This window comes from Mirounga angustirostris, unplaced genomic scaffold (genome assembly GCF_029215605.1).
Source record: "Mirounga angustirostris isolate CCGP_5_RB_7025 unplaced genomic scaffold, mMirAng1.0.hap1 SCAF_6, whole genome shotgun sequence".
NCBI classification, from domain to species: Eukaryota; Metazoa; Chordata; class Mammalia; order Carnivora; family Phocidae; genus Mirounga; species Mirounga angustirostris.
Window position 1 is genome coordinate 154,478,877 of NW_026991714.1, and position 27,555 is coordinate 154,506,431.

The window sequence follows — 27,555 nt, forward strand, 5'->3', positions numbered from 1 at the left end:
CGGGCACCAGACTTCGGGGCCTGGCAGGGGCCTCCGGTGGGGCCCTGGCATGGAGGGGGGCCCACATGTAGGCTGTCAGGGCCGGGAGCACAGAGCTCAGACCACAGGGCGGCTCCGCGCCGCTGCAATCAGAGTCCGGGGCTCCCAGCCCCTGACCAGCTCCTTCCTTCCGGGGGGGCGGGAGGGGCCTGCGGACCTCGCCCCCACTTCCTTTTCTGTAACGTGTATTGCACACGATGAAGCTTACTCGGAGCTGCTAGATGTTCTTGCCCCAGCAGCTTTCTACCTGCGATGGCCTCTCCCAGAAGTAGAAAGTGAACAGCCCACAAGAGGCAGAAAGCCACATCACACTCCCCGTCGTGGGACCAGCGATGGGGCCGCAGCTCATGACAGCCCACCACACACACGGGCCTCGTAAGCAGGAGTGGAACAGGTCCTCCACACCCTGGGCTGTCCTGGCGTTGGAGGGTCCTGAGGATCCTAACGTTCGTCACTGAGAGGGCCCGTGAACAGTGAGTGCCGTGACGCGGTTTCCGAGGGGCCGGTGGGGAACTAAAACGCTTCCCTGAAATACGCACCGCACCTTTCCTAGTTGTGTAGGCTGAGGGCCTGGAAGCAGAGACGGCCCATGCCAGGGTCCTGGTTCCAGGGCCATCCTCCAGTCAAAGGGACCAGGGCTCCTGGAAGAAATCATGGACCCTGGGACTGGGGCAAGACCGGTGACAGCAAGCCAGAGCCATCTTGGGCCAGAAAGTGAGGAAATGATTAAGAACCCATGATGGGGGCGCCTGGGTGGCTCAGTTGGTTGAGTGACTGCCTTCGACTCAGGTCATGATCCTGGGGTCCTGGGATCAAGCCCCGCATCGGGCTCCCTGCTCAGCGGGGGGTCTGCTTCTCCCTCTGACCCTCCCCCCTCTCATGTGCTCTCTCTCATTCTCTCTCTCTCAAATAAATAAATAAAATCTTTTAAAAAAAAAAAAAAGAACCCATGATGGGGGCACGTCGAAGTTCAGAGGAACCAGCTGAAAGGCCCCCGGCAGCCAGAGCCAGAGCAGTTTGAGAAGCAAAAGAAATAACACAGAACAGTGTTCTAACTCAGAGTGTGAAACATCCGCACGTCCACACTCATACAGATCCTTGAGCTAGAAAGAGCATTGGCCCAATGATGGTTTTCGACGAAGTAGAAAAACTCATCCTCAAATTCATACAGAATCTCAAGGGACCTCAACTAGCCAAACAATCATGAAGAAGAAGAACGGAAGTGGACGACTCACACTTCTGATTCCAAAACTTGCTACAGTGCGGTCCTGGCATGAGGACAGACGTACAGAACAGCAGGACAGATAGGAGAGCCCAGAAATAAGCCCGTAGTGAGATGATTGTTGACAAACCATCTGACCGGCAAGTGGGCCAAGGACAGTCTTCACAGCACACGGTGCTGGGAAGACAGGGTGTCCACCTGCGAAAGGATAAAGTCAGTCCTGTACCGTACTCCACTTCCAGAAATTAACTGAATTATCAGAGACCTAAACGTTAGAGCTAAAATGATAAAACTCGTAGAAGAAAATGGGAGAAGCTTCACAACCCTGGATGTGGAAATGATTTCTTGGATATAACACCAAAAGCACAGCCAACAAAAGTAAAAATAGAAAAATTGTACTCGGGGCACCTGGGTGGCTCAGTCATTAAGCATCTGCCTTCAGCTCAGGTCATGATCCCAAGGGTCCTGGGATCGAGTCCCGCATCGGGCTCCTTGCTCAGCGGGAAGCCTGCTTCTCCCTCTCCCCCTCCCCCTGCTTGTGTTCTGTCTCTCACTGTCTCTCTCTGTCAAATAAATAAATAAAATCTTTTAAAAAAAAAAGAAAAAAATTGTACTCGATCAAAACGCAGACCTTTTGTGCGTCAAAGGACGCCGTCAACAGAGGGGAAGGACAACCAACAGAATGGCAGAAAACATTTGCAAATCCTATATCTGAGAAAGGTTTAATCTCCAGAATGTATAGGGAACACAACAGCAACAACCCAAGAACCAGGCTGAACAAGGAGTGATGGACTTACATAGACGTCTCTCCAAAGAAGATACACAAATAGCCAAAAGCTCATGAAAAGATGCTCAACATCCCTGGTCATTAGGGAAAAGCAAATCAAAACCACAGTGAGACCCCACCTCACACACGGTAGGATGGCTCTTACCAAAATTTTAAAAAGAAAGAGAAAATATCATGTTGGCGAGATGTGGAGAAACTGGAGCCCTCGTGCATGGCTGGTGGGAATGTAAAATGGCGCAGCCACTCTGGAGTTTCCTCCAAAAATTAAACCTAGATTTACCACGTAAGTCAGTAAGTCCACCTCCAGGTGTCCACCCCAAAGAGCTGGGAGGAGGGCCTCCAAGAGCTGGCTCACAGCAGCCCAAGTGCCCATCAACAGATGAATGGATGGAGATGGAGAGTACGCACACAGTGGGACAGGCTGGTCCCTGACACGTCATGGAGGAGCCCCGAGGGCCTGATGCTGAGTGAAAGCCAGACACGGAAGGATCAGTACTCTGTGCCCCAGCTTCATGAGGTCCCTGGAGTCACCGCGTTCACAGAGGCCGTGCGGGGGGAGGGGATGGGGGCTTGATCAGGACAGAGCTTCCCTCTTGTAAGATGGACATGGAGGGTGGGGATGGTTGTACAACGGGGTGAATGTGCTTCATGCCAAGCATGATGAAAAATGGTTAAAATGGTAAATTTTATGTTATGTATATTTTGTCACAAAAAATTTTTCAAAATAAAAATTTAAAAACTAGTTGAGAGCGGGGCACCTGGGTGGCATCGTCAGTTAATCGTCCGACTCTCGGTTTCAGCTCAGGTCGTGATCTCAGGGTCATGAGACCGAGCCCCACATCGGGCTCCGCGCTCAGCAGGGAATCTGCTTGGGACTCTCTCCCTCTGCTTCTCCCCACTGTGCGCGCATGTTCTCTCTCTCAAATAAATAAATAAATCTTTTAGAAAAATAGTTGAAAACAAAAAAAAGGAGAGGATGACCCTTGGCCTTGGGAACTTGAACCGGTGCTTACAGATGTCATTCTAGTTGAATCCTAGTGAACAGAGAAGAGACGGAGGCAGCATCCCGCGGAGTTTCCTTTGCCCTCAATCCGTGCACACGGCCCCACCAGCATCCTGTGACTCTAACCTCCAGCTGGACCAGGAGACAGGAGCCCCGCTGACCTGGGAACGGGGAGGCTGAGGGCGCCCACGCCCCATAACAGAGGACGTGGCCCTTTCAGAGGCAGCTCACTGTGTCCACACCGACTTCCCCAACAGCTTAATCCGAGAGTTGTGGGGAAGGGGGGATGGTAAGAGTCCAGGTGTGTCCTCCAATGTCGTAGGTCATCCTCTGACATCACAGGTCGCGCCTGCTGACTATAGTCACGTCTTTATGATGGACGGCTATGGACGGACTGCCCTGTTGCCAGCCCCTGTGTTCAGCACCGCAGAGGGTGGCTCTTTTGTGTGCGAGAGCCTGCTGTAGGCTGACGGGGCCCTTTCCTCAGTCCTGTGCTCTCCTCAGGGTGGCGGCCCCTTGCAGGGAGATGCACCCACTGGTGAGCCCAGGTCACCCCTGCACCACACTCAGATTGTTCTTGAAAGTGGGCTCAGAGGCCAGCTCAGACCAGAAGAGTGCCGGCGGCCAGTGGCTGCCCTTATGTGGACCATGACCGTGTGGTTGGGACGAGGTGCCCTGGGCCTCCCATCTCTGAAACAGGCTCGGTCCCACAGTCACTCTGCGGTCACTCTGCGGGTGGGGCACAGTCAGGAGGAGGCAGGTGGTTTGAGGGATGATGTGGAGTGACTCGGAGTGACCCTGTTTTCCCTTTTGTTCCTGCTCACCTGGGGAAGATGTCTCTCCTGGAACCGGAATGCAGACAGGTGAGTTTCCTGCGCCCTTGCCTGCATGGGGCGCGGGGGCGGCGGTTGAGGGGGAGCGGCTAGACATGTTTCTCTTTGAGAACCCGCTGCATTTCGGGCAAACTGGAAAGGTGTAAAACAACTATTGGTCACACTTTCACATTCGCTACCCAAACCGAGCGAGTGCGAGGCAGGCCCAGGCGCTGGGGTGGGCAGAGCGGCTGGAGGGCACCGGGTTCCCTCCGTTGGTCACCGAGCGCATGCCGACGTGCCCCGCGCACCTGCCGTGAGTGCGGGCTGAGTGCCCGCGTCTCCTCGTGCCGCAGCCCAGGTGCCCCGGGCTGTGAAGGTGTCCCGAGAGGCTTTGTTGCCCTTCACAGGCTGTTAAAACAGGCTTTGCTTTCAGTATTTAGGTGAGTGGTGCTGATTTCGCTTCCTCCCTCTTCTCTCTGTAAGTTCTGGCTTTCCGGCTTCCTTCTGACTGGTTCTCTTTGTCCTCAGTACTGGCCAGCTTTCAGGCCCGTGTCCATGGAGAGGGCTGTGCGTGCTTGTGCATCAGATAGTTCACACTCCCTTCTCTCATAATCCTGTGGGGGAAGTCCTTCGTTGGGTTAGGCTAGGGGAAGCACCTCAACGCAAATGATCCTAAGTATTTTATTTAGACCTCGCCAGTCCAAGTCAGCTGTGGTCGGGTTTGCTGTGCTTCTGCCAAGTATGGTCGTGGTGAAGCCCTGCTCGCGTGTGTCTTCTCCATTATTCTGTCTTGTGTGGAGTTTAGTTCACATAGATTTAGTTTTAAAATCAGTCGAAACAGTCCTGGAGTCTGTGTGAGCCTCCCTTTCCAGTGGGAAGCAGGTGTGTCCCACGGGCCCTCTCTGGGGGAAGGGGTCTGGATCAGCATCTGGATAGTGTGCGAGAGGGCGAGGGGGCTGGACAGAGCCTTGTGCAGGGTGGCCTCAGAGAGTGCCCTCCCCATGGCGGTTCTGAGCTGCACAAAAGGAGAGCCCAGGAACACAGGGCTTGGGGCCGTCCTTCCCCTCTTCAGGCTTTGGGGGATGTCAGCCAGGGTCGTGGCGTCTTCAGAGAGCCAGGATTAGGGGCGCCTGGTGGCTCCGTCGGTTAGGCGGCTGCCTTTGGCTCAGGTCATGATCTCAGGGTCCTGGGATGGAGCCCCATGTCCAGCTCTCTGCTCAGGGGGGAGTCTGCTTCTCCCTCTCTCGGTGCTCTCTCTCTCAAATAAATAAAATCCAAAGAAAAAAAGGAAGGGAGGGAGGGAGGATCACAGAGAAGCATGCGTGGTTGGGACTGCAGAGACCCTTGGCCTCGCTTGAACCAGACCTCCCGAGGGCAGAGATGAGTCCGTCTGTGAACACAGCTGTGCGGGGTCAGGGTTTGCGCCCTCCTACTGACTGTCCTCAGTGATGACTCGTTCCAGATCTGTGCCATCCCCCGGGTAGCCACCGGCCGTGTGTGGCTGAGCACTCAAGGTGTGGCCTACGAGACAGAGGAATGGACGTTCTCGTGTCCTTTTAATACTACAGCTGCCACGCACGGCCAGTGGCTCCCATGTCGGAGGCGCATGCAGGTCCTGCGCATACAGTTCTGCCCCACACACCCTGGGCGCTCATTCTATCCCCCACCCTGGTGACCAGCGACGGGGTCCTCGGGCCGACGAGCCGGGAAGGCAGATTTGGAGCCCGGGTGTGCGACGTCCGATCCTCACTCTCCTCACACACAGTCCCAGCCAAGAGATGTCTCAGCAGCTTTGGGGCAACATGAGCTGTGCTCAGCAGGCTTCCTCCCCAGACGTCTGCCTCATGTGGGGCTCTCGCTGTGCTCGAAATCAGCGTTCTCCACACCTGTTTCCACGGAGACTGCCTGCCGTCCCAGTGTGTGACACCCCCCGCCCCTGCAGGTTGCACGTGGCCCGGCTGGAGAAGGTCCTGGAGGCCTTGGGGGACCCGATTCAACAACCGAGACGAGGGAGAGGAAGGGGGTTCTGTGTTCAGTCTGCACCACATCCCCCAACACCGGCACAGCCCCTGCCCCACAGCTGCCCCAGGCTTGGAGGTTCCTACCACCTGGCGTGGCCATCTGCTACCCCACCGTTAAAATAGAGGCATGAGGGGCGCCTGGGTGGCTTAGTTGGTTAAGCAACTGCCTTCGGCTCAGGTCATGATCCTGGAGTCCCGGGATCGAGTCCCGCATCGGGCTCCCTGCTCGCCAGGGAGCCTGCTTCTCCCTCTGACCCTCCCCCCTCTCATGCTCTCTGTCTCTCATTCTCTCTCAAATAAATAAATATAATCTTTAAAAAATAAATAAATAAAACAGAAGCATGAAGAAGAAGACAGCCACATGAACCACCTTTTCAGTAAAACCATCAGATAGAAGAGATTCCAATATTTAAATAAAAACACCACCTGCATTTTTAATTTCACAAAATTGTACAGAAATAAGTGCTACCAACAAAGCAAAGTCCCTTGTTGTAGTTAGAGGAAACCAGGGGAAAGCTTGTTTGGGTTTGAGCTGATTAGATGTGCCCAAATGAAGACCGGAGTGTATTTGGCTTTCAGAGTAAGGCTCCCATCAGTGTGGCCATTTCAGGGCCCTGGGGCCACCTTGAACCCTACTAACAGGAAGTTATTTCCCTGGGAGTCTGAGAGATCCCTGGGCCTCTGCCTCTTCCTCTGGTTCCTGGCCCTAGCCAGGTCCCTCACTGTGCCCACCCCACACCTATCCTCCTCCCCCAGGGACAGGCAACCTCACAGCCCCAGCTGGAGACCCGTGGGAGCTCAAGGCCCCCTCCCAGGGACCCACCAGGCTTCCAGCGCCCTCACCGCTCCAGACTCACACCCCTCCTCAGCCCTGGAGCCTGCAGGGTTGGGGGCAGGAAGCCAGGCTGCATCTGTCTGCTCCTTCCTTCAAGGGAGGAGCCATGTCTGGGTTCTGGTCATTTCTAACACTGGCTGCCCTGAGCCTGCCCTCGAGCCTCGAGGGTTTCCTGGTCCCTCTGGGTGAGAGAAGAACCCAGACCCACCTCACTGGAGGACAGAGCTGGGGGAACTTCCCCCCACCCCAAGCAAGCTTGTGGACCCTCTGGGAGATGCACATTCTCCAGGAGGGGTTTGGGGCCCCTGATGCTGGGCACCCTCGCAGACCGTGACACCGCGGCTCTCTGGACTGCCCGCGAGCAGCAGGGGCCACGCGTCCTGGCCGCTGTCCCCGCGCAGCACCGCCGAGGGGCCCGGTGGGAACGGGGGCTAGCCAGCCTGAGTCTGGGGCAGGGACTCCGCGTGGGGGTCCGTCGGGGGCGGCCACGCAAGCTGGGCAGCCGGGCCTCAGGTGGGATCCCCACCCTCGGGGGCCCAGGTGCGGGGACGCGGCGCCCCCGGCGGTCACGTGGGGGTCCTGCAGGGGCCTCGCGGGGCAGCTAGGGCCTTCGGCTGGGCTGGGGGGCCAGAGGGGACCAGAGAGGCCAGAGGCGCGGGCCAGCTCCCCGTCCCCCCAACCAGGCAGAAGCGGTCCTGGATACCTATCCGGAAGGGCAGCCCCTCGGTGGGCCAGGGCGGGGCCCAAGCCGCGGCCCCTGCACCCCAACCCCCTCCTCGTGCGGGGGGCCTGGCTTTCCTGGGGTGGGGGACGGTCAAGAAGCCGGGACAGGCCACTAGCTGCCTCAACGATTTTCTGCCCTCATTGTTTTAAGTGGCTCAATGGGATCTACTTTGCAAATACCAATTTACTGAGATACTATCTTTGCCCCCACTTCTGTTGACTTTCATAATAAAACAGTTACTTTACCAGAAAAACGGTTTATTCAGGAAAGCAGAGAATTGCAACATACAGAAGCAAACTAGGGCAAAAACCACAGGCAAGACCTGGGAACAAAGAGGAGGCTCTTTCATAGGGGGGAGTTGGGGCACCTGTTGTAAACTAAAACTCCATTGGAGTAAACTGGGGGCTGCATTGGCTGGGCCGTGAGCGTCTCTCATTGGCTGGGCCCTGAGCGTCTCTCATTGGCTGGGCCCTGAGCGTCTCTCATTGGCTGGGCTGTGGGCGTCTCATTGGCTGAGCCCTGAGCGTCTCTCATTGGCTGGGCCCTGGGCGTCTCTCATTGGCTGGGCCGTGGGCGTCTCTCATTGGCTGGGCCCTGAGCGTCTCTCATTGGCTGGGTCCTGGGCGTCTCTCATTGGCTGGGCCCTGGGCATCTCTCATTGGCTGGGCCCTGAGCGTCTCTCATTGGCTGGCCCAGGGCGTCTCTCATTGGCTGGGCCCTGGGCGTCTCTCATTGGCTGGGCCCTGGGCGTCTCTCATTGGCTGGGCTGTTGCCGGGGCAGGAGGAAACCTTCCTGGTCGATGCCGGGTAGTGTGTCCACCTGCAGGGTCCCTGCTGGGTCTGCCATTCGCCGAGTGGTGCTGCCGAGAGGTCCCCTGCTAGCCTCCAACCCCCACTTCGGCGACATTTCCTAGTCCCCTCGTCGGAATTCACGTCCCCCGTGGCGCACACAGACCGTTTCTGTGGCTGGATGACGACAGCGTCCCTGTGAGGTCCCGTGAGAACCCCGGTGTCCCGCGTGGGACGTGTCCCGCGCTCTGGTTCTGCGCGGGCCCTGCGGGGAGGCCGCCTTCCGCGACCACGCCCGCAAGCGCGGGGCGCGCGGGGCGGGCGCCGGCGGGGCTCACGGGCTGTCTCGTGGCAGGAGCTAGAGCAGCAGCTCCTGATCGAGAAGAGGAACTACCGGAAGACGCTGAAGTTCTACCAGAAGCTCCTGCAGAAGGAGAAGCGCAGTAAAGGTAGCTCGGGGCCGGGCAGAGGCGCTCCGGGGGGCTGGGGCCCGCTTTGTGCCAACTCTGCCCGCCCCCAGGCTCCGAGGTGAAGACCATGTTGTCCAAACTGAGAGGGCAGCTGGAAGAAATGAAGTGCAAAGTGCAGTTCCTGGGACTGGTCAAGAAGTACCTGCAGGCAAGTCGGCCCGAATCCCTAACCGCCCCCCCCCCCCCGCCGTCAGTAGCAGGGTGACCCAGCGCCCCGGTCCTGCCAGCACCCGGTGGCAGCAGGCCAACCAGACGGAGGCAGCTCGCTTCCCTGCACACACAGGTCATGTACGCGGAGCGGTGGGGCCTGGAGCCCTGCGCCCTGCAGGTGATCGTGAACATCTCCGCGGCCCACTGCGACACGCTGGATTTCAGCCCCCTGGATGAGTCCTCGTCCCTCATTTTCTACAACGTCAGCAAGCACCCGCGTGGCGGCAAGCAGAGGAAGGCCCGCGTCCTGCAGGCGGGCACGCCTCTGGGGCTCATGGCATACCTCTACTCCAGGTGCGGCCTCCCATGCCCCAAGTGGGGAGGTGGGCCTGTGGGATCCCCTGGACCCCTTCATGCTTTTTGAAAGCAAAAGGGAGACAGAAAAAAAGAAACAGACCCCAGGAGGTGAACGAGATGAGGAAAGTCTCTGCCTTCCCTCATCTGAGATGGGTTTATACTTCCTTTAATTTAAAAAATGTTTTCATCAGAACTTTAAGTGGCCTGTTAGCTGCCATTTTTCTCCTTTGCCAAGCTCTTGGCTGGACCTGCACCTGGAGTCTAAGGTGCGCCCTGACAGGTGCTGGGAGGAGAGCCGGGGAATGTGGCCATGCACAATTAACAGCCCAGGGGGCTTCTAAAATTAAACACACACAGGAGCCTCAGAAACATACCTGGATCCCAGCCACTTTGCCAGGTGAAAACACCCCACAATTAATCATCTAGCTCCCCAGGGACCGCCAGGGAGGTTTGTCTCAGCACGCTCATTGAATTACTTCTGCAGCCACTGTCTCTGGGCATGAGCACAATGTTGGTTCATCAGACACCCTAACTGATGTGCAAGGTGTGCATGCTCACCCTGCAGCAGGGAGGGCCAGTCCCCTCACACCCAGGGTCACTGGCAGCCCCAGGACACCCCCACCCTGCCCATCGGCACGGCCACATGTCCTGCATGGATGGGCCTCTAGTGTTCACCTGGTACGCAGGCACAGGACCTCCTGGCAGGTTCCCTTGACCCAATGGCCTGGCCCACTCCCAGGCACGGGGCCTGGCAGCTCAGGGCCGGGTATAGACTACCTTCCCAGGCAGTGGGGGGAGGCCCCACCCAGTCTTGCCTTTGGGAGACCCATGACACACTTGGGAGCCCCCAAGGCTGCCTTTAAGCTGGAGGCTGTGGTGACCCCAGAACTGATGGTCAGGTATCAGCAGGGAACACTGGGGGCTGTCAGGGAACAAGGGAAGTCCCTGAGAGCAGGGGCCTCCCAGGATAGCAGCCTCTTCCCATGTACCCTGAACGCCTGAGGTGGACTGCACCTGGCTGTGCTGGGAGCCTTCCACTGGCCAGGGGCCCAGGTATACCCTTTGCAAGAAGGGTGTACCACACACACACACCGAGGGCTGGCTGTGTGATTACAGGAGACTTGTGTGTGCATGTGTGTGAGTGGGGTGTGTGTGCATGGTGTGTCTGTGCATGTGTGTGAGTGGGGGTTGTGTGTGTGCATGTGGGGGGTGAGTGGGGTGTGTGCATGTGGGGGGTGAGTGGGGTGTGTGCATATCTGCATGGGGGTGTGTGCCTGTGGGGGGTGAGTGGGGTGTGTGCATATGTGCATGGGGTGTGTGTGTGCATGTGTGGAGGGGTATACACATGGGTGTGTGTGTGTATGTGCGTGTGTGGTGTGTGAGTAGGATATGTGTGCATGTGGGGTTTGAATAGGGTGTGTGTGGTGAGTGAGGGGTGTATGTGCATGGGGATATGTGTGTGCATGTGGGGTGTGAGTGGGGTGTGTGCATGTGTGCATGGGTGTGAGTGGGGTGTGTGCATATGTGCGTGGGGGTATGGAGGGTGTGCATGTGGGGGTGAGTGGGGTGTGTGCATATGTGCATGTGGGTGTGTGCATGTGGGGCGTGAGTGGGGTGTGTGCATATGTGCGTGGGGGGGGTGTGCATGTGTGCATGGGGGGTGTGCATGTGGGGGTGTGAGTGGGGTGTTGCGTGTGCATGGGGGGGTGTGTGCATGTGGGGTGTGAGTGGGGTGTGTGCATATGTGCGTGGGGGGGTGTGTATGCATGTGGGGGGTGAGTGGGGTGTGTGCATATTGCGTGGGGGGGTGTGTGCATGTTGGGGGTGAGTGGGGTGTGTGCATGTGCGTGGGGGTGTGTGTCCATGTGGGGTGTGTGAGATGTGTGCATATGTGCATGGGGGGGTGTGTACATGTGGGGTATGAGTGGGGTGTGTGCATATGTGCATGGGGGGGGTGTGCATGTGGGGTGTGAGTGGGGTGTGTGCATATGTGCATGGGGGGGTGTGCATGTGGGGGTGTGAGTGGGGTGTGTGCATGTGGGGTGTGAGTGGGGTGTGTGCATGTGCGTGGGGGTGTGTGTCCATGTGGGGTGTGAGTCGGATGTGTGCATATGTGCATGGGGGGGTGTGTGAATGTGGGGTGTGAGTGGGGTGTGTGCATATGTGCATGGGGGGTGTGTGCATGTGGGGGGTGAGTGGGGTGTGTGCATATGTGCGTGGGGGTGTATGTGTGCATGGGGGGTGTGCATGTGGGGGTGTGAGTGGGGTGTGTGCATATGTGCATGGGGGTGTTTGTGCATGTGGGGTGTGAGTGGGGTGTGCATATGTGCGGGGGGGGTGTGCATGTGGGGTGTGAGTGGGGTGTGCATGTGTGCATAGGTGTGTGTGTGTGTTGAGGGCTCTTGCATTGTGCGCTGTGTGTTTGTGCACAGCACCTCCAACAAGGGGAGAGCCTTCACTCACGTGGTTTATCTTCACAGGCTGGGCCTGACCCCGGCCACAGCGTCCCCAGCCTACAGAAGCCCCAGGGTGACTGGGTGGCTGGCCACCCTCATTCTTCAGACATCATGTCTCCACTCTGAAGCACCTCCCAGTGGCTGGGGAGGCAGCCTTGCCAGGACCCACGCAGCTTTCTTGTTTCCGGGACTCAATCACTGACCTGCATGGTGTCGCCTGACCTGGGGCTCCCTGGGGCATCCCTGAGGGTGGGGGACGCTCGGTGAAGCAGAAGGACCCTCGTTCCCTCAACTACCTGGTTTTGCCGTGAAGAAACTGAGAACTTTGGGGCACAAATTGCCACGCTCATTTCTAATGCAGTGAGTTCCAGTTTGGGGCTGGAGTCGCTGCCTGCGCATAGGCGTTTTCTGAGTAGGTTCTAGAAGCAGATAGTGAGGGGACCTTAAACATCAGTGGCAAAGAAGATCCTCCCACCGGATACGGTTGGGAGTCCCTGATGTTACCAACCCTCCACATGCACCTTTTACTTCTCCAAGTGGTTCTCTTGTCCGCCATTCTCCTGCAAGGGCATGCGTGTACACGCTCACACACACAGAACTCACACGCCTTCACACTCATGCACATTCACACGCTCTCTCTTTCACACATTTACCCCAGAACTGCTAAGGAGGGCTGCGGGGAGCCGGGCCTCCCCCACTTACCTGCAGCACAGGTAAGGTCTGGTGGGAGGAGAGGCCTGCCAGGGCCCCCAGGACTGGCTGCTCGGGCGTGGGGGCCTGGCTCCAGGCCAGCAGGGCTGGAGGACGCGTGGCAGCCATCCCTGTGCTCTGACTGCCTCCTCTCGGCCCCAGTGACGCCTTCCTGGAGGGGTACGTACAGCAATTCCTCTACACCTTCCGGTACTTCTGCACACCCCAGGACTTCCTGCACTTCCTCCTGGACCGCATCAACAGCACCCTGTCCAGGTGCGGCCACGGGCCCAGCACCCCACAAGGGGTGACCCAGCCACAGGGTGGACCCCATGGCACCTCGTTAGTGGCTATGAAGGGCGAGGGGGTCCCTGGTGACCCTGACAAGGATGAGGGCAGAGCCTGGTGGGAGAAGGAAGAACAAGGACTGGGGACACGGGGCCCCAGAGAAGGGAGCCAGCTGTGCCTGGGGGGGAGAGCGGCCAGAGAGAGGCCACTGATGCTGATGGGGGTGGTGGGGATGGGGGAATGGGAGGGTGGGGGGAGGGGCGGGTAGGAAGACAGGTGAGTGCCAAGAGGAGGGCAGTCGGGGGGGGGGGGGAGGACGAGGGTCCTGCCAGCCCTCAGCCTTCCTCTGCAACACATGGGCAGCCAAGGGCTGGGGTCAGTGGAGAAGCTAGATGGACTTGCTCTGGCCTGTTCTCTGAGCTGGCCTGGCATCACGGCCAGACTCCCGGTGCACTCCCTCCCCGGGGGCAGGAACTCACAGGAGAGACCTCCATCTGTGGAGCCAGGCTCCCACCCCACCTCCTATGGAGCACCTGCACGCCGCCTCCCAGACCCCCCGCGTCCCGGGCCCTGGCTGCAGGGGGTGACAGGTGCTCTGGGACCGGGCGCCGGGCAAGGGTGGAGGAGAGGCAGCAGGCTCCTGTCCCGGTCACTGAGCCCGGGGCCCTCCTGGGCAGCTACTGGCGGTCTCTCCCGTCCCCTGAGACAGGAGGGTAGGGCTGAAATAGCCCTCGAAGACAGAGCCACGCTCAGACCCCACTGACGCCCCCTTGCTTGGCGGGGTGCCCACAGGCAGCCGTCTGCCCCAGTGCGGCGTTGGGCAGCAGGGCTCGCAGGGCCAGCAGGGGACCCTGCATGGCTTAGATCTCCTCCCCTCTGCCTGCAGGGCCCACCAGGACCCCACCTCGACCTTCACCAAGATCTACAAGCGAAGCTTCTGCCTGCTGCAGGCCTGGCTGGAAGACTGCTATGCTGTGGACTTCACTCGGAACACCGGGCTCCTGGGCAGGCTTGAGGACTTCATCTCTTCCAAGGTGACCACAGGCAGAGCACCTGAGCAGCCCCTGCCCCTCCGCGGGCAGCACTCAGGGTGAGAGCCACCACCCTCGTCTGGGTGGCAAGTGACTGCCTTGTGCTTCTGCCCAGATCCTGCCACTGGACGGCTCAGCGGAGCACCTGCTGGGCCTCCTGGAGGTGGGCGCTGACCGGCGGGCCGAGGGGACCTCACGTGGCACAGACCTGGAGGACCCCAAGGAAGCCGAGGAGGACACCAGACCTCTCAATGCCCTCTGTAAGAGGTTCTCAGAAGATGGCATCTCCCGGAAGGTGGGGGCCTTTCCCAGGGGAGGGCCTCCTGGGGTGGGCAGCGCGGCTCCCTGAGCCCAGCCCAGAGAACACAGTGCATGCAGACACGTGAACACACGTGCCGCACACACACCTGCACATACACACATGCTCCCCACGTTGCCAGTCCTAGGCACCAACCCTGTGAGGCTGGCACCTCCTGCCCCTCACCCTGCTCAAGGACAGGACAGCCGGGGAGCCCAGGCCAGCTCCTCAGACGACCTAACGTTCCTGACTCTCCGCCAGAGGTCTGGGTGGGAGACGCCATCACCAGGAAATGGCCTGGGATGGGGGCCGGGTCTGAAGGGACCTGTCCGTAGTATATGGGGACGGCCCCAAACTTCAGTGGCTGTGTCCGTGGGGGACCTGCTGAGACGAGCGGGGCAGCGTCCTTGAGCTGACACGGCCACGGGCAGGAGGGCTTTGTTCCGTGGCTCTAGCTGAGCCAGGCCGAAGGGCCCGGCCCTCCCCGCCCCCCCCCCCCCCCCCCCGCCAGGCTGCCCACCTGAAGGGCCAGCTGGGCTGACGGCCCCTTAGCACAGCCTGGCCTTGCCCCACAGAGCTTCCCCTGGAGGCTGTCCCGGGGCAACGGGCTGGCCCTGCCACACAAGGAGCGCCAGTACAGCATCGCGTCGGCCCTGCCCAAGCCCTGCTTCTTCGAGGACTTCGCCGGCCCCTCTGCCAAGGCCAACGAGAAGGGCCCGCACTTCCTGACCGAGTACAGCGCCCACCAGCTCTTCAGCCAGCTAACGCTTCTGCAACAGGTGACGGGCCTGCAGGGGCGTCACGGGGAGGGACACGGCGAGGGCCGTGAAAGGGGCCACATGCACAGGCGGGGGCGGGTGGGGACCGCGTGGGGAAAGGCTCTTCCCCGGCGGCACAGCGACCCCTCCGTCCCGGACACTCCCCCCCGCAAGCGCTAGAGGGCGCCCTGCCGGCCGCCGCCCTCCTGGCGCCTCCGCTCCCGCCCTGAGTCCCGCCCCAGGTGTCCCTTCCCCAGGCATCCCACCCTGCGACCCTCCCCCCCACCACCCCGGGTCCTGTGTCACTTGGCAGGCGTCAGCAGTGATGGTGACTCCAGTCATCCTACCTGCGTCATCACGGCTGGGCAGGTAGAGGATCCCCCAGAGATGCTGCCTTGTCCCCACGGCCCCTGGGAAAGCACTGAACATCTGTGTCCTTGTTTCTGACAGGAATTATTTCAAAAGTGCCATCCCGTCCACTTCTTAAACTCACGGGCCCTGGGCGTCATGGACAAAAGTGTGGCCATCCCCAAGTGAGTGTTCACCTGTGGGGTGTCACCCCAGAGTCCTGGGACAGATGGCTGGTGGCAGGGGCTTGGGGGCTTCACCTGAGTGCCTCGTGGACACTAGTGGCCGAAGGGACATGCTGGTGTCATGAGTGGCCTCGGAGCCAGGCCCTCCCCTCTCCGCAGAGCCCATCCTGCCGGCCCCACGTGGATCTGGAGAGCCCCCTGCACCCCAGGGCTGGGCAGGGCCACCTCCACACGTCCTCGCTGTGATGTGCACCTGTGTCTCTTCCAGAGCCAGCTCCTCCGAGTCTCTGTCAGCCAAAACCTGCAGCTTGTTTCTGCCCAATTACGTGCAGGACAAGTACCTATTACAGCTTTTGAGAAGTGCAGATGACGTCAGCACCTGGGTGGCAGCTGAAATTGTGACCAGCCACACCTCCAAGGTTGGTGCCTCGGCAGCTTCCAGCTCAGAGAAGGGTTTGGGGTAGAGCTGCATGGACACGTGGTGCCTCCTGTGGAACCCCAGTCGAATGTTCTCCCAAGTGCAGGGAATCCATAGACTCAACCCTAGGCAGAGCGTAAAAGTAGTGGCACAGCTTTTGTTGGTGGTGACGTCAGACACCATCCAGCTCTCCAGTGTGCGCCGCCTGTCACACCCCGAGCCTGACATGGCTCTTCGCTCTGCTGCAAATGCACACTGGCTCCGATCGGCACGACAAGCCTCTCCTCCGTGGAACTTGCACATCTACGTGTGTGCACACACAGGGTCTCACACATGTGCATACACTCTGATACATGCACAGTCTTACACAAACACACCCCTTCACACACATACCCCCTCACACTCACACACACACTCCCTCTCACACATACCTCCTCACACTCACACACTTCCTCACACTCCCTCACACCCATACCCTCCTCACACTCACACACTCCCTCTCACACATTCCCTCACACACATACCCGCTCACATTCACACACACACTCCCTCTTACAAATCCCGCACACACAGCTCCTCACACTCACATACTTCCTCACACTCCCTCACACCCATACCCTCCTCACACTCACACACTCCCTCTCACACATTCCCTCACACACACCCCCTCACATTCACACACACACTCCCTCTCACATACCTCCTCACACTCGCACACTTCCTCACACTCCCTCACACCCATACTCTCCTCACACTCACACACTCCCTCTCACACATTCCCTCACACACATACCCCCTCACACTCACTCACACACTCCCTCTCACACATTCCCTCACACACATACCCCCTCACATTCACACACACTCCCTCTCACACATACCTCCTCACACTCACACACTTCCTCACACTCCCTCACACCCATACCCTCCTCACACTCATACACTCCCTCTCACACATTCCCTCACACACAACCCCTCACATTCACACACACACTCCCTCTCACACATACCTCCTCACACTCACACACTTCCTCACACTCCCTCACACCCATACCCTCCTCACACTCACACACTCCCTCTCACACATTCCCTCACACACATACCCCCTCACATTCACACACACACTCCCTCTTACAAATCCCGCACACACAGCTCCTCACACTCACACACTTCCTCACACTCCCTCGCACCCATACCCTCCTCACACTCACACACACCCTCTCACACATATACCCCCTCACCTCCACACACGTGCTTCCTCTCACACATACCTCCTCACACACACACGTCCTCTCACTCCCTCACACCCATACCCTCCTCACACTCACACACTCCCTCACACATTCCCTCACACACATACTCCCTCACATTCACACACACTCTCTCTCTCACACATACCTCCTCACACTCACACACTTCCTCACACTCCCTCACACCCATACCCTCCTCACACTCACACACTCCCTCTCACACATTCCCTCACACACATACCCTCTCACATCCACACACATGCTCCCTCTCACACATACCCCCTCACACACATACCTCCTCACACTCACTTCCTCACATTCCCTCACACACATACCCCCTCACATTCACACACACACTCCCTCTCACACATACCTCCTCACACTCACACACTCCCTCTCACACATTCCCTCACACACATACCCTCTCACATCCACACACGTGCTCCCTCTCACACATACCCCCTCACACACATACCTCCTCACACTCACTTCCTCACATTCCCTCACACACATACCCCCTCACATTCACACACACACTCCCTCTCACACATACCTCCTCACACTCACACGCTTCCTCACACTCCCTCACACCCATACCATCCTCACACTTGCACACACCCTCTCACACATATACCCCCTCACATTCACACACGTGCTCCCTCTTACACTGACACACTCCCTCTCACTCACACACACTATTGCTTTTACATACATGATCTCTCTGACACAGAAACCCTCCTAAATAGTCCCTGTTACCCACATAGATCTTCTCACAGATTCCCTGACACACACTCCCTGTCACACACACGCCCTCTCTCTCCCACACTCACACCATCCTGCTCACACACAGCCCCTCATACACTCTCACGCTCACACTCAGGGTTCAGAGTGCACCCCTAGGGGGCTCCCTCCGCACTCCTGCCTGAGCCAGGCCCGGGGCTGGGAATTGTGACTCGGAAGTGTCCCACTAACCTGAACGCTCCGAGAGTGGGAACCAACTTAGGCACATTCCCCATCACTGTCACATCCCCTGCAGGCGGTACAGTGTGTGTTGTCAGCCAGTCTGTGCAAGAAATGAACACAGGTCAGAGGAGCAGTCAAGGTCAAGCTCTTGCTGTTCTCGGGCCTCTCTTGGCCTGGACTGTGGGTATCTCAGCCTGAACTCACTCACCTGCTTCAGGCAGGTGCTGGGCAGGCCAAGGACAGTCACCTGGCTCAAAGCCAGCACCTCCCTCCAGGTTCCCACCCACTCAGGAGGGTTGAGGGAGGACAGAGCCCCCCAGTCCCTAGTGCATCTGCACCTCCACCCGGTCAACACCCTATTGCCAAGGCCTCCAGTTTCTTGCCGCCTGAGGCCAGCAGTGGGAGGGAGCGTCACTGGAGTCCTGCGCACGTGAAGTGGCCACACTGGCATGCAGAGGAATGACAGTCGGGACCACGAGGGCTCCTCCTGTGTAACACAGTCCCTTCCCATGGGGAGACACCCACCACTCCCTTAAAGCAAACTCTGGCCCAAACAACAGGTCTCCTCAAGCATGATCCCCTCTACTGCTGCCCCTGGGCAGAGCCTCACAGGGGGCGCTCAGGGGTGGGAGGCACCATTGTTCCGCCCCAGCTGCCCCAGAGCCCGCAGAGGCCACCACCTCCTCATCAGACAGCAAAGTGAAGATAAGTCTATTCCTGCATTAACAGCCTCTGCAATTTGTCTTTCTAAGGTTCCCCCGTGTTTGCGCTCACCCCAAACCCACAGGGCAACCCAAGGCCCATTAACACATGCAGAGTTTTCTACTTTTTCCCCCTTGGGGGAGAATTTTCAAGTTTTAGGGATTTGTTAGCCAACAGACTGACCCATCCTCATTTCTGCCAGGATGTGGGAACAGGGAGCCTGGGCTTTACCCACTTTGTTCTAATCCACAACATTACAGATATCATGAGTGACATCAAGATGTGGCTTCCCTAAATCAGGGTCTTCAAACGGGCTTGTGTGGTTGGGCTTCACAAGGACTTCCAAGGAGAACCGACCAAGGACAGTCAATAGTCACTTCACGGACCTCAGCTTCCCAGGAGAATACCTACATCTGAGCCTCCAAAAAGAGGGAGGACAGGCCCCCACCCAGCCCAAGAGAGAAGATGGGCTCTGTGTCCTGAGTCTGCAGGTTCCCTGCCCAGCGGGTCAACACAGAGAGGCATGACACATTTACAGGCCTGCGTGGTCAGCACAATGGAACAGATCAAGAGATGCTCACCCAGTTGTTGGCACCCAGCTTGGAAGGGCTCATGATGTCACCGGGGCAGAACTCCTTCCATTGTCGTGAAAGGGCTCCCACATCCCTGTAAGCAAAGGACAGAATTATTCAAATGAGCAATACACCCACATGCAGGAACCAACGGGAGAAAGAGTGGGAGCCGTGTTTCTAATGAAACTGCACGTGGACCTTGGACAAAGGTGTTTGTCACATTCTGATGATATATTGTTTCACACATTGTGTGTTACTTACTGTAACATCAGAACAATCCAGAAGACTTTTATATTTGTAAACTGTGGTCAAGAAAAGGGCTAAAATTTGATTTTGAGCCAGAGAATACAATGGGCAGTCATTAACTGTCCTTGGTAGTAACCGTGCAGTCATGCAGATGACCCTTGGGGGCACAGAATGGAAAGACAGGTGAAGAAGAAAAAGAAACGGTGTGAAGCTTGCCACCTTAAAGAAAAGCTTGCTGACTTTTTTTTTTAGATGAATTATGGTGGATTTGAAGGCAAAACTGGATTTCAGTTTAATCAGATAGTCTTTCAAGTGATAGGACACAGCAGCGAAAAGAAAGAAGCACCCAAATGTCCATCCACAGATAAATGGATAAACAGGATGTGGTCTGTTGTACTCTGGAATATCATTCAGCCTTAAAAAGGAATGAAATCCTGATACAGGCTACAACGTGGATGAACCCAAAGGACGTTACGCTCAGGGAAACAAGCCAGTCACACAAAGACAAACACTGCGTGATTCCACTCTAGGAGGCCCCTGGAGTGGTTGAAATCACACAGCCAGAAATTAGGAGGCTGGGCGCCAGGGGCTGGGGGCGGGGGGTGGGGAGCAGGGGTTTGATGCAGTTTCAGTTTCACAAAACAGAGTTCTAAGCTGTGACACAAGCAGGGGATTGTAGTTAACACTACTGAGTGTTAAAAACGGCTCAAGAGTAGATTTTGTATTACGCGTTTTTTACCACAAACATTTTTTTAAAAAAACAAAAATGTGATGGAACAGTTTTATCTGAAAGTGCTGGAAAGTACATATTTTGAATCTGTTTAAATATATGAAGAAAAAATTGGGACGTCAACTTAAAAAGTATAAGCGAGTAGGGCTCCTGGGTGGCTCAGTCGTTAAGCGGCTGCCTCCGGCTCAGGTCATGATCCTGGGGTCCTGGGATCGAGTCCCAAATCGGGCTCCCTGCTCTGCGGGAGGCCTGCTTCTCCCTCTCCCACTCCCCCTGCTTGTGTTCCTGCTCTCGCTGTCTCTCTCTCTGTCAAATAAATAAATCTTTAAAAAAAAAAAAAAGTATAAGCGAGTAAATGTTTTTCGAGCTCTTTTAAGAGGCACGCAGCTGGACAATGGGAGGCCACCAGGGTGAATGAGCTTCCATCTGTGTGACCCTCGAGAGCATCGGAATCTATGCAGACGAGGTCAAGCCCAGTGCAGAGGCACGTGGTGGGGACCCACAGGCACTGTCCCCACCTGAAGGGTGGCCCCGGCCCGGGTGACAGTTCCTAGGGTGAGGCAGCTCTGAAAGGGTGTGCCCCGTTAGGAATGAGAACCCCGTGGGGTGTTGCTGTCGAGTCTGCTGACCCGTGGAACCAAAGCCAGCCCACCCCCACCCGTCAGGCTCTGAAACTGGGGGAGCAGTACACTCCGCCCTGCAGAAAATGAGAAGCTGCCCGTTTGTTTCGCGACGGCCAGGAGAGGTATGGGCTCCCTCCTCCCAGCCGGGCGCCCTTCGGTCCTGAAGCTGTGCCCCCTCCCCCATTTGTCCTGCGCCTAGAGCAGAGGTTTGTCTTGGGAGTGACTTGGCTTTTGAGGAGCGAGGTTGACTTCTTCTCACATCTTTATGCTTATGGGGCACTTGCCTTTCTGTTTTGTGTTTTCAAGTCACGCCTGTCCTCCTGCCCCGTCACGGCCACTGCCCCCCGGACCGGAGCCCACTCACCACCTGCTCCCCACACAGGTGGAGGGGCCCTCGCTGCCCCGGTGCCTGGTGCTGGGTTACTCTGACGGGTCCCCAGAGGCCCTCTACCGGCTTGTCTTAAATCAGAGGACCCTGAGCATGTCCTTCTCTGGTTTCAGCTGCAGGTGAATTTGCTGTCCAAATTTTTGCTGATTGCAAAATCTTGCTACGAGCAGAGGAACTTCGCGACAGCCATGCAGATTCTGGGAGGCCTGGAGCACCTGGCCGTGAGGCAGTCCCCTGTGAGTCACCCTGGAGAGCCACTGGCCACGGGCAGCATGTGGGCACCACGGCCACAGGGGGCTCACCTGTGCTTCTATTTCAGGCCTGGAGAATTTTACCCGCGAAGATAGCGGAGGTCATGGAAGAGCTGAAGGCCGTCGAGGTACTGGTGCTGTGCATGAGCTTCTGGAAGCGTGTCCCCCTGGGGCGTCCCCTGCAGACATGCTCTGCACCTCTCTGGGGGTCTCACCAGGCAGAGCCTGCGTCGCGGCCCCCAGACCACACAGCCACCCACACCCCCACCCAGAGCTGCCCAGTCTTGCCCATCGCCCCACAGGGCACAGACTGCGGGCCATGCACCCGGTACAGATGCCCAGAGGACCAAGCTGAGCTTAGTGACCCACTGGCCTCCTTGCAGCCTCCTGAGGTCATAGATGAGGAAACACTGGAAGGCTGGGCATCTCCCTGGAGGAGGTCCTGGGAGCAGACTGCCGCCAAGGCCCCACAGCTCCTGCCCCAGACAGCTCTCTGTGGGGCGGGAGGGCTGGCGTGTGTCCTCAGTCGACACCAGAAACAGGTCCCTGAAGCCGGGCAGCCTGGGTCTTGGCCTCCTTGGGGCAGCTGGGCCACCCGGCTATTTTGTGGAGCCCAGAGAGTCAGTCAGGAAACAAGTTTGCCATTTCTGGTGGCAGGAAGTGTGTAGCTTTCCGGTGGGTGTGTCCGCGTTCCCTTGGCGCCTGCAGGCTTCAGACATCCAGACTTTCGGCCCCGATCCAGTCATCCGAGGCACAGTGAGGATCGGAAGTAAATCAGTGCTGTGTAGCCCCCTTGCTGGGGGGCAGGGGCGGGTACTAGCACCAGCCCAGACTGGCTGAGCTGAGTGCCCTGGACTGACCTCTCATCCGTCTCCCCCTCCCCACACCCCTGGCTGGGCCCCCAGGTCTTCCTGAAGAGCGACAGCCTGTGTCTGATGGAAGGACGGCGCTTCCGGGCCCAGCCCACGCTGCCCTCAGCCCGCCTCCTGGCCATGCACATCCAGCAGCTGGAGACAGGGGGCTTCACCATGACCAATGGGGCCCACAGGTGGAGCAAGCTCAGGTGAGGGGCTATGCTCCCAACGACCCCATGGGCCCCTCACCCTAGCGCTGTCTGCACAGCACCCGTGGCCAGTCCTCAGCCTGCTCCGGTGGTGCCACGGTTCCCCTGCCCAGCACCCCTGGGGGCCCAGCACCCCTGGGGGCCCAGCACCCCTGAGAGGTGCAGACTGGGGGCTGCTTGTGAAAACCACCTTGGTGACCCCAGACAAAGAGGGCCACACTCCTCTCTGCCTCGGAAGCCACAAGCTGCCTCCACCCCTCCTCCCCTGGGGGCGCCAGGCCTCATCGGAGATGCCCCCCCATATGTCACAGGCCTGGGCCAGCCCTTCTCCAGAGGCCTGCACCCCCATAGCCTTGGACCCACCTGTTCTCCTTCCCCCCTCTGCATCACCCACATGTGCAGACGGGTGAGGCTGGTCAGGCCACAATCCAGCTGCACACCCCTTAGGGTCAAGGGCAGATCTCAGCAGGCACAGCCCAGGGGACCTGCAGCCCAGTGGTTCCAACCTCCTTCCTGTCACCAACTTAAAAAGTTACTTAAGAGGCATCGCAGTGCACACTGGTCTGTGTCAGCAAAATGGAAACTAACAATTAAGAGGGAAGGCCACGGTCCCGAAGGAGCGTGGGCGGAGGCCTGATGATGACTCTTCTTCACTCTGTTTTAGGTCTGGATGTATATACATGTTTGTCTTTATTTATTTGAGGAAGAGAGATGGGCGGCGGGGGGGCGGGGTGCAGAGGGAGAGAGAGAATCCCAAGCAGGCTCCACGCCCAGCACAGAGCCCCCACGTGGGGCTCGATCTCAGGAGATCATGACCTGAGCCCAAATCAAGAGTCGGACGCATAACCGACTGAGCCACCGGGGCGCCCCGCATGCTTGTCTTTTAATGACCAAAGTGCCATCCTTCATTCTGGAGGTGCTGTCTCTTTATCCACAATCAGGATGAGAATGTCTATGAAGTCCATGGCCTCCCCCAGGCAGAATTACTGACTTCTGCTTCGTGGTCCCCGTTTTCTTGGATGACACCTGGGGTGTGTGGTCACAGTTAACTTCCCGCTCTCCAGGGAATGAGTCCCGGTGCACAGCGTTGGCCAATGCCCAGGGTGTAAATACTTTTGTGATGGTGGCTCTTGAGCCGTGATCATGATGTCCCTGAACACAGAGCTGAGGAGAAACATGTGCCCAGTGACCCCTGAGTACACCCTTAAGTGACCCTGCATCTGTCTATCTCCTCTACCTCCTCTGTGGGCGCTCGGGCTGACACTGGGGTGTATTCATGTCGGAACCCTTAGCACCAACCAGGCCCAGCACAGATTTTCAGCACATGTTTATGGACTGAAGAGTGGCTGGATAGACCGACGGACAGAGGCATGAGCAGAGGGATGGATGGGAGTGCGGGTGGGCAGACAGGCCTGAGTACTGAAATGAGGTTGGGCCTTGTGAATAAATACAGAAAACTCACCCCAGAGTTTGTACCGGGAGAGGTTTGGGTTACACACTTCCCGGGATGCGCTGGGAATTCACAAGCGCAGGCTCATGCAGACTAACAGTTCACGTCTCCCCCATTCACAGAAACATAGCCAAGGTGGTGAGCCAGGTGCGTGCATTCCAGGAGAACCCCTACATGTTCGCGCCCGACCCCAAGCTGCAGTCCTACCTCAAGCAAAGAATTGCACGCTTCAGCGGGGCCGACATTTCCATTTTAGCGGCAGACAACAGGGCCTCCTTCCACCAGACCACCAGCGAAAAGCACTCCCGGAAGATCCAGGACAAGTTACGGAGAATGAAGGCCACGTTTCAGTAATGGGGACGGCGGGTGTGGTGGGGATTCCAAAGCAAGGACAGACCTGGGTACAAAGGAGGCACCGCTTGCTGTCCCAGGCCCAGAAGGTCCCAGCAACGCGCACCTGCTGCTGTAGACTAGGGAGCCCAAGAGCACGGCGCGGGACCCGGGGCTCAGCCTGGGCGGCGGGGTACATGCCCGGGGGGCACCAGGAAGGGAAGGCTCCAGGGCCTGGCTAAGCCGGAGAGGACAGGCTCCAGTGGAGGTCGGGGTGTTTCTGCTAGTGTAAAACTATATTTAAAAATTAAAACAGAAATAGAATAAGTAAACTCCCCAGGAGCCACATACCCATTTATACTTCTTAGAGATAAACCGCTCTCCCCCAGGTCCCCAGGGATCCCGCCCCCAAAAAACCCACACCCACCCACCCTGACTCAGAGCAGTGTTTTCATGAGTCTGGCTTACGTCTGCCCAGCAACCAAGGACCAAAATGACCTCTGACCCCTATGCCAACCACAGGTTCCAGGGGTTTCCAAAACCTTCCACTGGGGCCCTGAGGCTTCCCAGTGGCCCAAGCCCCAACCTGGGTCCACACTCCCATGCCCAGACCTCCCCTCTTCCCCTCAGACCCCCCCCAAACCTCCCCCCACACTCCTCAGGCCTCTCCTCACACCCCAGACTTTCCCTCCACACTCCCCACCTCCCCGGACCCCTCCTTCCAGACTCCCCTCTAGGGGCCCAGCTCAGCTCACCCCCATTCCAGCCCATGTGGGGGTGCCCGAGTTTTGCAGCCCTTGCCCCAGCAGGCCTGATGGGGTCTGTCCCGGCCCAGCCTCCTTCTGCTGGTGAGCACCTCACAGCTCCACGCTGCAGCCCCCAGTGCCCATGGCCCCGCGTGCCCTCCGCCGTTGCCAACCCCCACCACTTAGAACAGCTCCCAGTGAGGCCTGCAAGGCTCTGCTTCCCGGCAAAGCACACAGGTCACAAACAGCAGCTCCAGAGCAGACTCAAGGCCTCGGGGCCCCGAGAGCATCCCCCAGTCCCACCTGGTGGCCTGGGGCCCGCGCCCCTCTGCCTCAGAAGCCATGCATGCGCTGTGCATACCTATGCCCCGGCCCCCGCCGCTTTCCTTCACTAGTGCTTTGTCCGAGCCGTGGAGGAGATGACGTGTGCTGCCTGGATGGTGCCAAGCGCTTCCCCGGGGCTCTGTGTCCAAACAGCCGGTGTTGGGCGTTTGCTCAGCAGGTGGAAGACGCCCCCAGCCAGATGCACTGGGACCAGGAAGGTGTGGTCGCACCCCTCACGACAGGGAGCTCAGACCCCTGGCACCATCCTGGGCACCAACGTTCTCACGTTGCAAATTGCTGGGAGACCGGAGGTGGTTCTCTTGTTTCAGAATCAGTGATTCTTTAGAACAACCAGCTAGTGGTATTTCTGGGAAAACTGTCACTTGTGATAAAATGCTGAGTCTGTAATGTCGAGAAGGTTTCCCACATAAACTCATCCAAGACACTAGAACAGAAGAGGGACTCAGTGCTTCCCGCCATGCAGATGCGGGGGCTGGCTTTTGTATGAGGATTATGTTCTACTAAACACCTGCAGTCTCCGATTTTGAGTTTAACAAAGGTAGCGTCACAGAGCCTGAAACGGAGTTAGCATCTGGCACAAACGCACATTCCAGCCATAACGATTTGTTCACGGGAAAGTGACCGGGCTTTCAGCTTAAGCACGACTGTCGGCATGTCGCTCGAATGTCACCGGCACAGATTTCTAAATAAAATCATTTCTACCACGACGGCTTCCATAGGCCTTATTTTGTTTGTCTCCAAAGTGACACTTGCTTTGGGGGTCAGGGTGGGCTCCCTCGTGGCCAGAGACAGCTGCAGGGGTGCTCCTGAGGGCACGAGGGGACAAGAAGTCCTAGCCACAGCCGTGTCCTTGGGCGGCACGGACAAGGGCCAGATCTGCCGATTCGCTTAATTCAGGGCCCACCAGAACCGAACCCCAGAACCCCCGGGCCTGGGAGCAAGCAAACTCCTTCTACTGCTGCAGGAAACGTTTACCTGCAAACCACCCCAAACTGCTGAGCCGCCAAGGCCCCACCGCAGCACGGCCCCAAAGCTACTCTGCCACGGGCTCTGCCCAGCCTCAGCCAGGTCCCACGTGGCAGGCCCCACACCACAGCAGGCCACCAACCTCCCCCAGAGACTCAGGGCCGGACAGCTAGCCCCTCCTTCCCCAGGGCAAGGCAGGGGTGTGCCTTGAGGCTGCTACTGCGAAGGGTCCTGACAGAAGAGCTTAGGATTGGTGGGCACTGCAAAAGGAGAGGTGGAAGGCCAGGGGTTCAAATAACTTGGGGACATAAATGGTTGATGTTTTCTGTGGCAGAATCATCTGGGAACATCCCTGTAATGAATGATGAAGCCCTCTGCGTGGCAGGAGAGCCCCAGAAGAGGAAAGTCACTGGACAGTAGCAGCCACCGTTAGGTGGTTCTGGTGTACCCGTTGTGGGGGGGTGGGTGATTCCCGTCCTCACCCACCTTAAAATCACTAAACCCTGCTGTCTCTTCCTTCTGAGAAAGGCCGTAAGACCAGGGTCTCCCTCCACTTCACTGGTCTAATCAAATCAATGGGTTTTTCTTTAGGTGAATTGACAGCCCCTTAGGCCCCACAACGAGCCCTGCTTCCCAGGTTCCCCACCCACCCACCCTGTGCAGTCCCTTCCTGCGCCAGATGGAGGCTGGCTCAGTGTACTGAGGCTCTGGGGGAAGCCCTCACTATGTGCGATGTTTGACTATCCCCAAGAGCACCATGCTGACGCAAGCCCAAGGTAGCGCTAGTGGGCTGAATAGAGATGGAGAGAGAGATGTCTGGCCAGCCAGCCCACGAGCCGCCTTCTGGAGAAGGCCTGCAGAGCCCCGGGCAGTCAGGCCCTGGCCTGGGAAGTGGTGCCCAGTCAGGAGGGAGCGCCCATCAGCCCACCTGCATCCTGGTGCCAGGTCCGACCACAGAATCAGCAGCATAACCAAACAGCATCAGCCCTGGCCACTGCTCAGAGTGCTGGGCTATGCTGTGCTGAACAACTCACTGATCCGTTCGTTGCGTGCTGTGGGGGGGGATGCGCTCCCTGCTCTGAGAAGGGCTTCCGGCCTGTGAAAGGGGACCCCGTCAGCTGGCCCCCGACCACGATGGCTCTTCAGACAGGGGCAGTTTGGGGTCGCTTCCTATGGCCACTATTACTATTTGAAGCCTGCTCTACATGTGGGGGGGGGGGTCTCGGGGGCACGCTGCGGGAGGGGC

General features: G+C 58.1%; 1 protein-coding gene across 1 annotated transcript in view; it reads left to right on the forward strand.

Moving 5' to 3' along the window:
• Positions 1-24,462, forward strand: part of KNDC1 (kinase non-catalytic C-lobe domain containing 1) — a 64,040-nt gene extending 39,578 nt beyond the window's left edge. Inside the window, 13 exon segments of the mRNA XM_064595495.1 lie at positions 8,591-8,684; positions 8,756-8,853; positions 8,989-9,209; positions 12,521-12,634; positions 13,533-13,680; positions 13,793-13,972; positions 14,551-14,754; positions 15,184-15,266; positions 15,535-15,685; positions 21,272-21,394; positions 21,478-21,537; positions 22,315-22,472; positions 24,045-24,462. Of these exon segments, the coding sequence (XP_064451565.1) occupies positions 8,591-8,684; positions 8,756-8,853; positions 8,989-9,209; positions 12,521-12,634; positions 13,533-13,680; positions 13,793-13,972; positions 14,551-14,754; positions 15,184-15,266; positions 15,535-15,685; positions 21,272-21,394; positions 21,478-21,537; positions 22,315-22,472; positions 24,045-24,276 (1,866 nt within the window). The 3' untranslated portion in view covers positions 24,277-24,462.
• Positions 24,463-27,555: the final 3,093 nt, after the last annotated feature.